We start from the raw sequence: 17266 nt of genomic DNA on the forward strand, positions 1-17266 counted from the left end.
AGAGAACCATATCTCTAATGATGGTTCAACCAATTTTAATGCTGAGAGAAAGGGACAGAAAACAAACACATAAAAATACAACATACAACATACAACACAGAGAGAGCGAGAGAGAAAAAGAGAGAGAGACGTGTAGGCAAGAATTTCCCCACTAATTGAGCTACCGCCTGGCATTGGAACATTTATCACATCTCCCTTTCCATTCTTTACTCTTATCCATTACTTCTACAGCATTGAAGTACATGGTTATATTGGAAGGGGGGACCAGTGGTAGTAATATCAACCTTATCCTTGGATCTTGTAATATGATATAATCTTTATCCTTCAAAGTCAAGGTTTACGGAGACAGGGTGACTAGGATCTTACCCCCACGTATGAAATGAAAAAACTATGGGTCTTCTTGTTTGCAATTGTACTAAGCTTCCATTGGCATAGGGAAAAAAATTGTAATAAGTACAAGTGTCAACCAGCACCTTTTTCTAACCTACTTTCAAATTTTCCTTCAACTATGGGAACTTTTGAAGATGTATACATTTCCCCCTGATTTTGAGTCTTTCTTTTCTTTCCTCTTTTCTGTGACTATCAAACAACAGAAACTCCTATTAATTTTCATTTTCCTCGAAAAGGGTTGATAATAGATTCAAGCAGATTAGGTTACCATCAAACAGATTTAAGGCTCGGAATAGTTGTTCATGCTAAGGGTACGTTTGGTATATGAGAACAGAAATGAAAATGGGATGGGAATGTGGGTGAATTATGAACTCATAAAAATAAGGAATCAAAATCCTAGTGAGAATGGGATTTGGTTTTCATAACAATGGATTTTTTTATTCTCTATTCTAACATTCCAAATATAGCCTAAGGAGAAGATAAAGGGGAATCTGTAATCTGAACAGACAAGAGAGCCATAACTTACAATTCTTGCCAGCAGATGAAGCATAGGAATGTCTAGGAAGCAACTTGATGGAAAATAACGTGTAGTTAGTGAATGTTAATGGGATGACTATGACACATTGACACATCCTTGTAATTCTGACTGGCTCACCTTACAGTTCTTATATGTACCAATCCCCTCAGAGCATATTTATTTGGCAGAAATTATGTGGTTTTCATATTAAGTCTTCACTTTCCTGTGAGATATGCAGGGTGTTGTTGGAGAGACAGCACTTGCACCCATGCATGTTCACAAGATGCTTTAACTTCCTGCTACTCATAACACAAGGAAGCAGTTTCATCACAAAATAGTTAGTTTTCACTTCTAATCTTATCCAGAATAAACAAATGTAGGCACTAATTTTTTCAGAATAAACTTCAAGGTCCTTAGCAAAGGAATAAAGGCATCCAATGGGATGAGTTTTAGGTTCTCACTTAAGGCATGTTGGGTCTCCATGAACCACTATAACAATGAAGTCCAGTCAAACATAAAAATTTCCAGGAATCATAGGCTGGGTTGGTTCAAGCATAGGGGTTATGGCATTTATCCTCAAACCTAAGTTCACCTGTCGATTTTAAAAAGTTGGGTTTGCATTCCAACTAGGTTTTATGAGAAGATCTTATATTTTATCATAAAAGGACTTGGTTATTAGAGAGGACAATTACTTAGAACTAACCTTACCATGATGATAAGTGAAGACTTTGAACAGGTTGAAATGGTGTTCTACAATACAACAGAGGCAATATAGCTCCATTTTCTGGATCATAGGATGTTTGAATATCAATTCTGATCATTGAACTTCAATAGTTGATATTGTTTTTCAAGCATCCAATGGTCAATATTTTGAAGGTATGATAGTATGTCTGGGGATACCACAAAATTTTCAGATTGAAATACATCCTTTTATCCTTGAGACTTTTTTGACCTACAATTCAGAACAATACCATGGTATTTCAACAAAAAACAACATTGCATTAAACATCATAGTTCATACCAACATTGCATTAAACATCTTGTTGTCCAATGTTGGTTCAAGACAAAAAGTTCCATTTATAGAGAAATGTTTTTGTGTATTCAACAAGATACAAAACTTTTACAAATATGGAAATACAATGAATCTCAATGATGACCCAAAAAGAAGAAAAAAAGAAAATTTCTCCGAAGACCAGAAAATCTTTGAGCCATCATAACACTTACAGAGATACCAACTTCATGGGTATTTTCCACAATCCAAAAGCTTGGATAAGTAAAAATACAAGAAGAAAAAAATGGCCATATCTAAAAATGGATACAAAATGAAGCACATTAATCATACAAGTGGCAGCATAACCAATGCCCTCAATCCATTCAAGATGCATTCAATCTGAACCCTAAATTTAAGAAATTGGCAACAATTAGAACGAACTGTAAAACATACATCAACAAATAAAAAGGAAAATTTGCAGAGAAGTGATTAGTCCCACTTACAGTCAACAAAAGAATGGGCCTTTTCAGTCCTTGCTGCAACTGAAATGGATTAAATGGATGCTCCGCCAACGTAGATTTCTGCTTAAATATTATTCATATTCAGCCTCTTTTGAGATGCTGAGGCAGTCCTCATCTTATTTGGTACATAAGCAAATTTGTTTACATCAATGCCAACAGTTGACCTTCAATGGACAAACACCAAATCAAGTATCATGATTGATGCTAGTACTAAGATTAGTACAATAATAACGTTTGAAATCAGAGTCAAATTATACCACTATTACCTAGTAGGATGAATGTTCTGCACATCTCTCAGAGGAGCACGGAGACCACTGGCACGAGAACCAGACGAGTAATTGAATGATGATAATACTGAAACAAATCTTTCCATTGATTTCTCTGCTATATCAGAATAATGACCCAAATGCGAAATGTTAGATCCAAATTTTCCTCCTCCTTCTGTCTCAATAAATGTATCATCTATGTCAGGATCACAATTACCTGAAATGAAAAAACCATATCAATGCAAATTCATTGGAACTAAGAAGCATTAGGAACTTCACAGCAAAAACAAATGAATTAAGTTTGAGTATGGCTAGATATGGTAGATGAATAAACAACATCCTTAATCAAAGCAAGGTTCTGAGGCCAATTTGAGCTCTTCCCAAGATGTAATACTTGGGAATTCCTAGGCCAGATCCCAATCTCAATCAAAAACTTGAACATGACCCAAGCTTTTCCTAGATATTGTACATTTAGCATAGTTTAGGCTGGCAGAAGTGAACTAACACTCTTACAATTGACTAAAATGTTATTAGACCTTACAAAAATGCATCCATTCCCCTACCCTGCACACACACAGACCCACCGACACCCATGCACATATTGGGGACAGTTCATTTTTTATGAACAAGGTAGCTGAGATGGAAAGCATGGTGGTTTCTCAATTGCAGTCACTAATAATGGGGCAAATTAGGTTGCACCGGCCTTGACTTGACCTAAAGTATAAATAATGAACTAATCATGCTATGCTAAACTTTGGTTAACCAGTTAACCTTGCATCAGCCTGAAGTTTGAGACATATAAATCTTGGAAGAATTAATACCCTCAGTTTTGCTTTTTTACCTTACTGGATAATCTTACTTTTGCAGGATTAATATATTTTGAAGAATATGTAGATGTGACATACATTCAGTGCAAGGTTACAACTGCCGAAAATTGGATATGTTGCAGAAAATTTTAATAGAAGAAGCAATTCAATTTCTAGAACATGGGGGAAAATAAGGGAAAAATCAAAAATAGCATAAAAACACATGTAGAAAAAGAAAGAAAAAAGAAGAATGTGTAACAAATATGAATACTAACAAACAAGTATACTTGTGATTAAAAAGAACATGTGCAAGAAGACAAAAGGCAAGTTTATGAGGCAAAACTACAAACTATCAAACAAATATGGCCTATTAACATACAGAACACAAAAAAAAAAAAAAAACTATTATGACTACATGAAGTATTTGGAGATCATAATTTTTAATGTTCTTAAGTTACAAAGACACAGATCAATAATTTGATTTAAGAATAACCATATAATACAAATATGACAATAAATCTTGTTAGAATTCCCAAAGGTTCATTATAGAATTTTCTATTGTCAACTGATTGATAAAATTCTTTAGTGTCTTCAGAAATATATAAATTCAAAGGTACTAATAAATTCCTTTAACTTCAAAAAAGAAGTCTATGTATAACACAATGAGCATGGAATTCTAGAAAGTGAGGATTTAAGGTGGCACTCAAGCAAAGTTTCATAAGCCAAGAAGTGAAAGACTGCCAATTTGATTGAAAAAAAAAAGTGTCCATTTAAAAATAAATAAGTAAATAAAACATATAATGCCTTAACAGCTCTTGTAAATGTGAATGCTACATACTTCTATTGGCAAGAGATGCATTTGTCCGCATGTACTTGGCTTTCACATCCTGAGAAAACATAAAGCATGGAATATAAACAAAATAATAATGATAATAATAAAAATGTTTAAGAAGGAAAGGCAATAAAAGACAAAGCTCCTACAGGTTGAATGCTGTCCACAGAAGTGGGCTTCCTTTTCATGATTGCACTTTTCAAGTAGTTGTTCTCAAAAGGACTTTGAGGACTTTTATTCTCGCATATATCAGTGGCATCACCATTGTTAACTAAGAGCTTTTCATTTTCATTGTCCCTGTCATTCTCTTTTACTGACTTGTGCTGAAAGTAACGACTCCTTACAATGATTTTTCTATTCTCTACTGGCATCTTGCCCTCAGCTGCATCTAAGTCATACTTACATTCGTGCTCCTTATGCAATGCTAGACAAGGTTTATGTATAGAATGCCTGTACTGTTGCAACAAAGAATGTTCTTGACTTCTCCTGTCACCTGCCACGTCTTTCATGCCATTTAGTACTTCTTTTGTCCACAGACATATGAATTGAATCTTATAGTTCAAGTTTCAATACTCAAATGTGTAAACCTAGTTTAGAAAACACCATATCCTTACCATGACTTGCAGATTCAATAAACTCGGGAGTTTTTGCAGCACCAACATCTTCCACCTATCAAAAAGACCATAAACAATGGCAGAAAAATGCTTAGGAATGGTGCCAACTACCAAACAGTATTTAGCTAAAATATGCAATTGCTCTAATTGATATTACTCACAGAGTCATTAGAAGGAGTGGCATTGCCCAGATTTCCTGATTTGAGTACAGATGCTGACAAGCAGGTTGTAGGAGGAAATCCATGAACTGGATTAGAATCATTTGGTGTGATTCGAGGAGCCCTGAATTTTCCTTTTGCTTCAAGAGATGTAAAGCCTTCATTGTTAATTGAAAACAATGTCAAAAAACATGCACACAAACAATGAGAACTCTTAGAAATATGAATGTAATGCAACTACTAAGCAACCATGTCACAGAAACTTAAATAAATAAAGCCACTGCTCCCAGGATCAAATGCCAAATAAATTGAAATGCACATGCCTGATGCACATCCTCCTATCATAAGCCATTACCATCTGACTTCTCTAACAAATATTTAGATCTTCCATCCCTTTTGTGTTTTCATTTATAAGTTTTTATCCCCCAATATCATGTCCTTTCCTGCTTAACCTTCAGTTGGAAACTTGATGCTGTCACCCATTTGCCCTCAATGCAACATTTGACAACCCTTGAAGGATGATGTAGAACCAAGAAAAATGGCATGCACAAATACTTTCCAAACATATAAACAGGAAAATTCAGCAGCATATAAAGTGTAAATTTCATTAGGACATTAGTATGATTGGTATATTTCCCAGACATATAAACAGGAAAATTCAGCAGCATATAAAGTGTAAATTTCATTAGGACATTAGTATGATTGGTATATTTCCCAGACATATAAACAGGAAAATTCAGCAGCATATAAAGTGTAAATTTCATTAGGACATTAGTATGATTGGTATATTTCCCAGACATATAAACAGGAAAATTTAGCAGCATATCAAGAGTAAATATTTTATGAAGTTAGTATATTTTCTGAAAAAAAAAAAGAGTGAAAACACACACACAAACACTTCAGATCTCCTAAAGGAAGTATTCTTGCATGGCATAGGATGCTCAACAGCATTTCTTTTACTTAGGTTGAAATGACTGCTGCATGAACATAAAAGATGTTCATTAACCAAAAGGAAGGAAATAACTGTTAATAAAATATATAAAGTGTTTTCTAAGATTAACAAAATTAAAGTTAAGAAAAAATTGGCTTAGATGGATACAGAAATAGTTAGTCAGAAGATTCTTCTGAGCAGGTAATTCTATCTTTTTCCTTTCACTTTCAGGTTTAAAGCTCTCGAGTTGATACGTTCCATCAAGCAGCAACCCATCACTGGCATTCTGCCCCTGTTAGGCAAAAGAAGATAGATGCATCAAGCTCAAATCCTAATGATTAAGGAAAAGGAATCATTTTTATTAAGACAATTTCATAAACTTTAGCAATAAGTGCTATTCCCAGTTAAGGGTTTGGAATTGGGTTGTTCATATCAAGTTACAAGAGTAATTCTTCTGCTTAGCCATTTCAATGTCATTTTCAATCTATGCATCCCCAATAAGGGCTTCATATTTAACTAAGGATTTATTGATTCTAACTTTGAGAGAGAAAGAGAAAACTAAGGCTATGTTTGATAACTGTTTTCTAACTTAGAAAACACTTTTAACAAACTTTAGATAGAAAACAGTTTTTTCAGAATTTGCTCTGAAACAGGATTTTTTTTTTTTTTTTTTTTTAAACAATTCTGAGGTGCTTTCAATTGTTTTTTGAGCAAGAATTGAAAATTTGATCATATAAGCTTTTGCATTCTACATAAGTATATAATACCTTTATGAGGAATAAGCCGAGAAAACTGTTTTTCATATTTGAGTTCCCAACCAGAATTTGTTCTCAAAAGTAATTGAGAACTGTTCTCAAAAGTCGTTTTTTGAGAACTATTTTTGAAAGCATTGCCAAACAGGCCCTAATATGTTCTAGGAAGAAAAATAATTAAATGTATAACACCATTGTCATCCTCATAAAGAACTTCAAATAATTTAGGGATGCCAAGACAGTTGAGATCTTTGAAACAATATAGAATTGTGTGGAAATGTATCAGATTGAGTACAACCATCCATTTTTTACAACAAACAGGCAGATTATTTGTTCCAAGACAACAAGGGCGTGTTTGTCACTTTTTGTTTCTTCATGGAATTCTTCTTTCAGAATTTTCCCTCTTTAGTGACCAATCTTTCCCTGTTTTCTTTTCTCTAGTCCACCAACACTATTACCACCTTAAAAATATAGTTCACAATAATTAAATTATGTAGTTTTTTTGAGAATTATTTATCCTTCCAAAGATCAATCTCATTCTTTTTAGGGTCAATGATACATGTATCACACATATGACTAGAGGCGAGTAATAACTATTAAGCTACTAGCACATCCATGTCGACATGATACAATATGGGCATGGACATGAGCATGGGATCCTTATCGGATGATCCTACTTTACTTTGGAACTAGCTATTTGACTCTGATTGATTTATTTTTCTATTTTCAACTTCCTCAACAAATAATTACATTGAAAAAAAGGAAGAGTTTGCTAGAGCGAGCTTCTCAACATGTAGCAATAAATTAAAAAAGAGTTTTTATCAAAGATATTTTTGTTTTTTATTGATATAAAGTTGGTTTCTTTCTTTTTTTCCTTTTATTATGTTATATCCAAGTGTCCATACCCATTATTGAAATCCTTCATTCCTTTTTAACCAAATCCTTATATACTAAAATTTGTAGGTGTAAAATATCAAACACCTAGACACGTACAAGTATTCAACACCAGTACCCAAACCCATGCAACACAGCCAAAAGATTAAACCTTGTTTGCCCATGGGTTGAACTTGCATGAGGATTCCATAAATAAAGAAAATCAACAAGTGGTATGATTCAAACTAATTACCTTCTTAAAACCAAAATTCTGATGACACGTTAAGCAATCTATTTGAACCAAAAGCTTAAATTGTTAGGTAGGGGGCCATAGATGTATCAAGCTAACTTTGACTAAAGCTCTAACAAAGACTTCAACAAAAAAAGACCTCAGCATTTAAGAAAAAGAAATACAACTAGAAGCATAACTTCACTAAATTAGTTGTCTAAAAATAATATAATAAAAGTACCTGAAATGGCATTTTTGTGAATGGATCAAGATCTCCTGTTGCTATACCTTTAGCTATATCTTGTGATATCAATGTAATAATGGTTAAGATACGATCTGAAAGATTTATGATAAAGTGGTGCAACTCATTATTGGCAGAGCATTAGACTAGTACAATGAAATTTACATCAAGGATATGGGCCTAAGAAGTCCAAATCATCACCAACATTGTCAGATAGGACAGACAAATGTACAATATCTTCAATTGTGGGATCATAAACTCGTTGATGCTGAAAAGTCAACATTGCTTTCTTGAAAGATTCTTCATAGAGGGGTGGAACTGAACCTGTAGCATACCTCAAGTGCTTAATCACCTGGAAATAATATTGGTGTATGACCCAGATCAGATGTTTTCAAAACTTGATCAGACAAAAGTATTAGGAAACATTTGTAATAAAAAAATAAAAAATTTAAAAAAAAAAAAAGTTAAAAATAAGGGCAAAAATGAAATTCCAGGAAATATGCAATTATCAAGTGCACTAGCAAAAAATTGGGTTTTACCCCTCCATATAGTAAATGCAATTATGAAACAGATCAGGCATCAGCAGTTTAAAATTTAAAACTCACCTTGTCATAACTTTTGAACTTCTTAATAAGTGCATGTGCCTTTTTCAGGCCCATTCCTGGAAGAGACTGCAAATAGTCACAACCACTCAAAATGCACATTTCAAGAATCATTTGCTTAGTAAATCCTGCAAAACTCAGCTCCTTGTTCTGTTGTATCATAGAATACTTAAACTCAACACCTTGCCCAAACTTGTCCATTTTAAAGATAATCTGGATTTCAGAAAGGATTAAAGCATCCCCGTTGACCAGTCAGATATCAGCTCTAAAATGAAACATGACAGATCAGTCTTAAAGAGGAAATGATAATAAGTTTCAAATCATCAACAGAGAGATAACTCACCCTTGGACAACCAAATGGTATCATATCGGAGTCCTCAGTGATAATTGCATCAACCTGTTGGCTGACTGCCAAGAAGGTCATTTGGGCATCTGCCTCATAAGGAGCCACAATATAGGATACATTCTCCTGCTTTAAGACCTTCCACATGCAATCAAATCAATGGAATAAGATATAAAATTATCTAGAACTAAGAAAAAAAGAAGAATATATTTGAAGCAACACAAATTCTTTAGATTATATCCCAATAAACTTGTATCGGGGCCTGCAATGTTAGTTGAACATTTTCTTATAAAAACATTTCCCTACCTGAATTAGTTCACGTGCAATTGAAGGTGAGATGTCAACTGCCTTTTGATAGCACTCATAAGCTGCAGCAGAATTTCCATTCGACTCATGCTCAATAGCACGTGCAAGATTTTCCTTCCTCACCCTAGTTTGTAGTATAAACTTTTTTTTAGTTCAAAATCTATCATTAGACACATAATGTGGCTATCAAATCTCAGAACTAATTCCTTTCCTACCACAAATTACATGAATTTAATGATAAGTGCAGCAAATGAATCAAACGAGGATCTCAAACACAAATTACAAGGTTTAGTAGTATGCCTACATTCAGGAGGAGATAAGCAAAATTGCATGTATTTCTTAGAATTAAATGCTTCTTATGTTTATTGTTTCTAATGCAAAAACAACTTAGAGTGTGTTTATGTGAGTATCTGTGTAGTTGCACATATATTCAACTTGAATCAATTGAACAAGCAATGTTCCAATAGCTTGTTATCCAACATGAACACTGTGTTATGTCTGGTGGCATATCTTTTACATAGCTTGTCCCAAACTCCAAAAAAGACTATGACGGTAGCATTATATCAATGGCTAGCTCTACACATGAATACTCAAAAACATCCATATGCCATATACAAAATATCCTCAAGCAAATTCATAGTTAACCCTATCCCCGTATGACAAATGAAAAGCTACTTCATTTTTTTTTTGATTGGCAAACACACAAAAAACATATATTAGAAAAGGGCCCCTTGAGGCAGGCCCAAAAACATACAAGGAGTATACAAGAGGCGCCCAAGGGCACAAAAAGAATCAGAAATACAATACCAGCCCTCAACTAGCACTTAGCCAATCAAAAAAACTGAGTAAAGAGAGAGGACCATCATTTACAACCGACTTAGTCCACAACCAAAGATTACAAACAAAAGAATTTTTCAACCTATGCATCGAAAGCTCCTCATTATCAAAAGCAATCCTATTTCTTTCCTTCCAAACTGCCAAAAAAATACACAAAGGGGCTGCCTTCCACACCTTTCTGCGCTTCTTGCCCAAGTTAAAGCCACACCAACCACTAAGGGTATCTCTAACCGAATAAGGCAGGACCCAAGTAACACCAAAAAGAGCAAACAATAACTCCCATAACACTCTTGCCCTAGAGCACTGAATAAGAATATGATCAATAGACTCTTCTTCCTCACAGCAAAGAAAGCATCTGTTAGCTAAACACCGACCCCTCTTTTTGAGTTGATGCAAAGTTAGCACCTTACCCCAAGAAGCTTCCCAAGCAAAGAAACACACTTTAGTAGGCACACAAGGATTCCAAATGATGTTGATAGGGAACTAAACAACTCTTCTTGAAACTAAAATACTATAAAGAGATTTAACTAAGAAAATCCCATCCTTTGTCTCTTTCCACAGCATTCTATCTTCCATAAGAGGATTAAGCCTCCTACCCCGGATTGTCAAAAGTAATCCCTCCACCTCCTCCACCTCCCAGTCATTAAAGGGCTTAGAGAAGTTAGGACTCCAAACGCCTTCTCCTCCCGAATGATCCCACAACTCCTCTAACCAAGCCTCTTTATATGTTGCAAAGGCATACAAAGAGGGAAAGGAATTACAGAGAGTGAAATTCCTACACCAATTATCTTTCCAAAATTTCACCCTTCTACCATTCCCCATAGAAAAGCCCACTTTGTTTTGCAAAAGAGCGCCTTCCTTCCTTATGTCCTTCCAAAAGCCTACTCCAAAGCCCTCCCTGACATCTTTAGTATACCAACTCCCTTCTTCCTCCCCGAACTTCCTACTAATGACGCACCTCCAAAGAGTATCTCTTTCATTCGCAAAGCGCCAGTTCCACTTACATAAAAGGGCCCTATTGAGAGTAGACAAACGTCTAACTCCCAAACCACCCTTCCTTTTATCCAAACACACGGTATCCCATTTTACTAGATGAGGCTTCCTCTCCAAAGCTCCTCCTCCCCACAAAAAATCCCTTTGAATTTTTTTCAGTCTTAAACTAACCACTCTAAGAATTCTTAGTAAAGACATCAAGTATATGGGCATACTTGACAAGGTGCTGTGAATTAGAGTCATTCTCCCGCCTTTGGAGATAAATTGCCTTTTCCACATGGCAAGCCTTTTCCAGAACCTCTCTTCCACCCCATCCCAAATGGCCACGGACTTGTGATTCGCCCCCAAAGGGATCCCCAAGTAAGAAGTTGGCAGCCTTCCCACTTTACAACCAACCTCAAGAGCCAACACCTCCAGATTCTCTACTCTCCCAACCGGCAAGATTTCACTCTTATCCAAATTGATTCTCAAACCTGATATGGCTTCAAACCACATCAACAACCAGCTTAAATAAGCCATCTGGTCTTGGGATGTATCACAAAATACTAAAGTATCGTCGACGAACTACAAATGAGATACCAAAGTCCCGTCTCCTCTTCTTCCTTTTATCCTGTAGCCTGAAAGAAACCCCCCTCTCACAACCCTAAGGATAAGCCTACTAAAGGCCTCCATCCCAATCACAAAAAGATAGGGAGAAAGTGGATCCCCCTGACGCAATCCCCTTGAACTGTTGAAGAAACCCTCTGGAGTACCATTGATTAAAACAAAAAATGTTGTTGTGGAATTGCACCAAGATATCCAACCAGTCTATTTCTCCCCGAAACCCATTCTTTGCAATACCAACAACAAGAAATTCCAGTTTAGGTGATCATAAGCCTTCTCTATATCCAGCTTGCACAACACCCCGCTCTCATTTCTTTTTAGCATCGAGTCTATTGCCTCATTGGCAATTAGGACAGCATCAAGAATCTGTCTTCCTTCAACGAAAGCATTTTGAGCCGAAGACACCACCTTTCCCATGACCTTCTTAAGCCTATTAACTAACACTTTTGCCAACAGTTTATACAACCCCCCTACCAAACTTATCGGTCTAAAATCCCTAAGATCCTCCGCACCCGTCTTTTTAGGGATAAGGACCAGGAAAGTTGAGTTTAGACTCCTTACGAATCTGCCATGCTCATGGAATTCCTTCAAAAAGCCCATAACCTCTTCTTTCACAAAATCCCAACTAAACTGCCAAAAGCTGAGAGAAAACCTGTCTGGACCAGGAGCCTTGTCCCCATTCAGATCTAAGAGGGCAGAGAATACCTCTTCCTCTGTAAAAGCCTCCTCCAACCTAGCTGCCTCCTCACCATCAATCCTATTAAAATCCAACCCATCCATAGATGGGTGCCATTCACCAAGATCTGTCAAAAGATTCTTAAAGGCTCCAACCACCCCCCCCCCTTAATTTCCTGCTCCTTTGTTAACCAAGTTCCATTAACCTTTATCTTAGACAAACAATTTTTCCTTCTGTGGGAGTTGGCCATCTTATGGAAGAAACCAGTATTTTTATCACCCTCCTTCAACCACACTTCTCTTGATTTTTGCCTCCATGAAATTTCCTCCATGAGAACCCATTTTTCAAAATCCCCTTTTGCTTCTTTTCTAGCTTCCAACTCCTCTATAGATAAAATACGCCTCTTCTCCTGATTATCCCAGAAATCCACTTTGTCCAAGGTCAGTCTCTTATTCGCTCCCACCTTCCCAAAAACATCCTTGTTCCAAGATTTTAAGATGACCTTCAGAGCCTTCAATTTCTCTGCAAGGATGAAACTGAATGAACCACTAAATCTTAAACCTTGCCACCATCCCTTCAGCAAATCCTTAAAACCCTCCTCCTTAAGCCACATATTTTCAAACCGAAAGGGGACAAGCCCCCTCCTCACCCCTCCCTCATCCAATAGGATAGGAAAATGATCCGACATTGGCCTAGGAAGAGTACTCTGCACCACCCCATTAAAATAGCCCTCCCAATCCTCCGTCACCAAAAAACGATCAAGTCTTGACATGGTTTGACTGTTCAACCCTCCACTCCAGGTAAACGGGCCCCCTTGAAGAGGAAGGTCCCTCAAATCCAGATCATCAATCACCTCCGAGAATCTTCTCATTGAAGAAGACACTCTGCCTCCTCTTTTGCACTCATCCGGAATCCTGATCATATTAAAATCTCCTCCAATACACCATGGATCATTCCATAGCCCACGGATGGCCCGTAATTCTTCCCAAAATAATTCTCTGTATCTTCTCAACGTAGGACCATACATTCCTGACAAAATCCATCTGAATCCATCTTCAACATTCTTAAAACAACACAAAATGGAAAAAAGACCCACTTCCATTCCCATTAGCTCTAACACTCTATTATCCCATAATACTACCACCCCTCCAGCTACACTCCTGGCATTCAAAGCTCCCCACTCCAAAAATCTCCCCACCCCTAGGCTTCGCACCACCCCTAAAGACATCTCAGTCATTTTAGTCTCCTGAAGGCAAACTAAATCCACTTTTTGGGATCTAATTAAGGCTTTAATTAGTTTCCTCTTATTTCTGTCATTCATCCCTCGAACATTCCATGATAAAAATTTTATCTTCATTTAATACACAAAGCTTTGTCCCCTCCTCTTCTGTCCGACCCTTTCTTTCTGCTCTCTCCATCGTAATTAATCGAACATTCTAACTTTTTTACTTCCCGATCAAACCTAGTCAGTCCTAGAGTTCCCTTTTTCTTGCCTTGATCTCTTCTGGTTTTCAATCTTAGCAGCAATTTTAGGATTTCCCCTTCAACGCCTTTAGTTGAGAACCCCAACGACTTACTGAATTTCACCAAACTACTTTCATCCCACTTATTCCCAGGATTCTCCCTTTCTTGCATCTCCTCAACAGCATCCGACATATTACCCTTGTACTTTTCCTCCACCAAGTCCATCACCCACGGGCTGCCATCCTTCAACACTGCACACAACGGGGATTGAAACCCAACACCTTCAACAGTCTCATCCAATCCCGAAGGGCCCCTCACCACCAAAGCCCAATCACACCCAGAAGAAGGAGTAGAAGAGAAGAAATCCCGAACCCCCCCCCCATATGTGTGGTCCAACCATCAATGAAAGAATAGACCAAGGTAACTCTGTCCCCACTTGGGAAAGATGAGGAGTTCAGCGTAACTAAACCTATTTACTATTTGGAGTAGCATTAAAGTGTTTAAACCCCATATCCCAAAGGATGAGGAAATTAAATGACCAATCATGGTATTTTTTGTCCAACCTATATCTGGGTTTAAAACCACATCTGGATCTTTCATGTTGATTTATATACAATATGCCTAATTAAATAAGAGATATGATTTATACAATTCTACAGGTAATATTTGAAAATCAATTCTAGAGTTAGGCAGGCTTAAAACCAGATCAGTTCTGAGCAGAAAAATATCTGAAATCATGATGGCTGTTTAACCCATTGCCACCATTGAACCCCCCAAAAAAGTAAGAAAAAATATTATAAAAAAAAAAAAACAATTGTATTGTTTATTAAGTTTAGGTTAAAAACCACAATTATCTCTACCAAGGTGTTTAAAGAGTTGCTAGATACTTGAATAAAATGTCAAGAAAATTTCTTACAGTACACATTCAAGTGAATCAAGCTAACACACATGAAATTGAGGTTTTGAGAGATGTCTACAATACCTTGCACGCTTGTTCTCCTGTTCAATCTTCATTGGTAGGAGACCTCCATCAAAAACAAGAATAGGTTCAACACCATAATGGCGGAGCAAGTTCACTCTATGCATGCAATAATCAATATGCCTAGAAAATCAGACACAAGAAAAACATATGTTAAATACAATGTTCCTTTGCAATAACAAAAGGAAAAAAACTATTTTCCTTCAATCCTATACTGTTTCTTCATGTATGAATTTATTTCCTAGCAACACAATCACACCATGAATGATGTCTTCAAAATTTTGTCATTCCACTAGGCAATGTCAAAGATACTGTGGCTATACTAACACTAATATAGCGTTTTGCTTTCCTTTAACCTCATTTTTTTAGGAAAAGAAAACAACTCAGAATTTTAGAGTATAATATTTTTTTTCAATTTTTAGAACCCACAAATAACTCTGCTCTAAGCCTGCAATATCTACTTGGCTTAGTTGGGTGGATTTTTTTTCCACTTCGGTTGAGCAACAACAACACAAAATAAAATACCTCAAATATGTATTTCTTTCTTACTCCATTTGTTTCTTGGAAACAATTGGAGAAACAGGGAAAAAAAATACGGAAAATATAAATTTAACCTGAAAAAAAAGAAAATCATTTTTCTTTTCTCCCATTCTTTTTAAACACCAAACAATGCATAATTATCCCCAATTTACAAGGCAGCCAAAAAGATGGCTAATGAGGAATAAAGAACGATCCTTTGCAGGTTTCCTCTAATTGATACCATTTTGTTCTCCAAAATCATAGAAATTTTGGCATTCATTAATATCTACAGGTAACAATGACAATAAAACTAACTGAAATTTAACAAATGATCAATACAAGAGAACCCATCTTCCCCAAGCCCAGAACCCCCACCGCCATTGCCAAAGAAAAGCCTGATCAAAGACCTCACACCCAAAATGAGAATTTCCAAAGTGTGGATTGAGAGACAGGCATTGACCTGGAGGTGGGTATGGATTTGCAGAGCTGTTTGCTGCAAGATAAAGCACCTTTGTGGAGCCAAGAATAGGTGTCTACGGCCACAGAGCAACCCTTTAGGTCCTTGATGTGAAAGGGCACCATGATCGATTTCAATAGTGGTAGAAGCCCTTGAATCCCCATCTCTGCTAGCTCTGATCGACGTCTGCAACTCCAATGCTGATCAAAACCCTAATCTTGATGCTGCATTGCGGCAGCAACACCCATTTTAGAGAGACAGAGTAGAGAGAGAAAATGTGTGAAATGGCGGGAAGGTTTTGAGAAATAATGGATGAGAAAGGAAAAGAGGTAGCAGTTTAGGGTGTGTTTGGAATTAAGTTTTTTCTTCTGTTTTTTTTTTTTGGGGGGGGGGGGGGGGGGGGGGTGGCGGATTTTCTGGAAAAAAAAATACTTTAAAAAACGTGACGTTCTCTCCTACGTTAAATTCGATAAGAATCTTTAATTTGCATTGTTAAAAAAAAAAAATACGAGGTATTTTTGCATATACATTTAATAATTAAGTGTTGGTTTCAACTTTCAATACATATCATATTTTTTATTTTAAAAAATAAAATAAAATATGTATTTAAAAGTATAATATTTTGCACAGAAAATATAAATTTATTTTATATATCTAAAATTTATTTTTTGAAATTTTAAAATTTGAGAAAATAAATAAATAAATTCTATCCCAATTTACTTTTTTAATATTAGTCTTAAAATTTTATTATGTCTTATATAAAAATTATTATAATTTTAAAAATAAAAAACAATAAATGTATCGATAGTATACTTAGCATTTAGTTGATGTACTAAAAAAATAGTTATACTTATAATTTTTTATTATTAAGCCCAAAAAAAACTCTCATAAATAGTGTTTTAACACATAGATTATGATTTCCACTTTTCTTTTACCAGCATTAGTAATTTAATTTAACAAATATTTATGTGAAACTAAGGTTTGATTAATATCAATTTAAATTATAATAAAATAGTATTTGAAATTAATGATTATATTTCACATGTATTTAGACAAAAAGGATTTTAAAAAAACCATCAAATATATATCAAGTCAAAAATAAATCAAGAAGAATAATGAAACCGAGATGATATTTGAAGTTAATTTTTTTATGATCCTTTTGTAAGGTTGTGGGTTCATCAGGTTTATATTGTATTACTTTTTTATTAAAGCACCTATAATCATTAAAGAGCATAAATTGGTTTTATTTATTTTAAAATTAGTTGATTTTGTGTTTTAATTAAAAATCTTAAATCGAATCCTTCGTAAACTTGTTTTTAAAGGATTTTAAAAAGTTGAATATAAATTATTGAAGGTTATAGAATTC

The 17266-nt window shown here is 35.6% G+C and overlaps 1 protein-coding gene across 1 annotated transcript; it reads right to left on the reverse strand.

The window, feature by feature from the left end:
* Positions 1 to 1964: 1964 nt before the first annotated feature.
* On the reverse strand, positions 1965 to 16260 carry LOC100245156 (exonuclease 1). Its single transcript, XM_010657295.3, has 15 exons — positions 15904 to 16260; positions 14928 to 15047; positions 9373 to 9496; positions 9067 to 9204; positions 8727 to 8936; positions 8298 to 8473; positions 8122 to 8194; positions 6195 to 6318; positions 5099 to 5253; positions 4938 to 4992; positions 4473 to 4825; positions 4330 to 4378; positions 2686 to 2902; positions 2402 to 2583; positions 1965 to 2304 (listed from the first exon to the last, which is right to left on the reverse strand). The coding sequence occupies exons 1-14, from the start codon at positions 16062 to 16064 to the stop codon at positions 2484 to 2486; spliced, it is 2055 nt and encodes a 684-aa protein (XP_010655597.1). The 5' UTR covers positions 16065 to 16260; the 3' UTR covers positions 1965 to 2304; positions 2402 to 2483.
* Positions 16261 to 17266: the final 1006 nt, after the last annotated feature.

Source organism: Vitis vinifera, chromosome 10, assembly GCF_030704535.1.
Source record: "Vitis vinifera cultivar Pinot Noir 40024 chromosome 10, ASM3070453v1".
NCBI lineage: Eukaryota > Viridiplantae > Streptophyta > Magnoliopsida > Vitales > Vitaceae > Vitis > Vitis vinifera.

Bases quoted from the DNA above. Each gene is read 5' to 3' on its own strand.
- LOC100245156 (XM_010657295.3), bottom strand. From the start codon at position 16,064: ATGGGGATTCAAGGGCTTCTACCACTATTGAAATCGATCATGGTGCCC. The intron at 4,826-4,937 runs GTAAGGATATGG...ATGGCATGAAAG, and splicing joins TATTGAATCTGCAAGTCATG to ACGTGGCAGGTGACAGGAGA. The intron at 2,903-4,329 runs GTATGTAGCATT...TTTTCATTTCAG, and splicing joins TGCATCTCTTGCCAATAGAA to GTAATTGTGATCCTGACATA.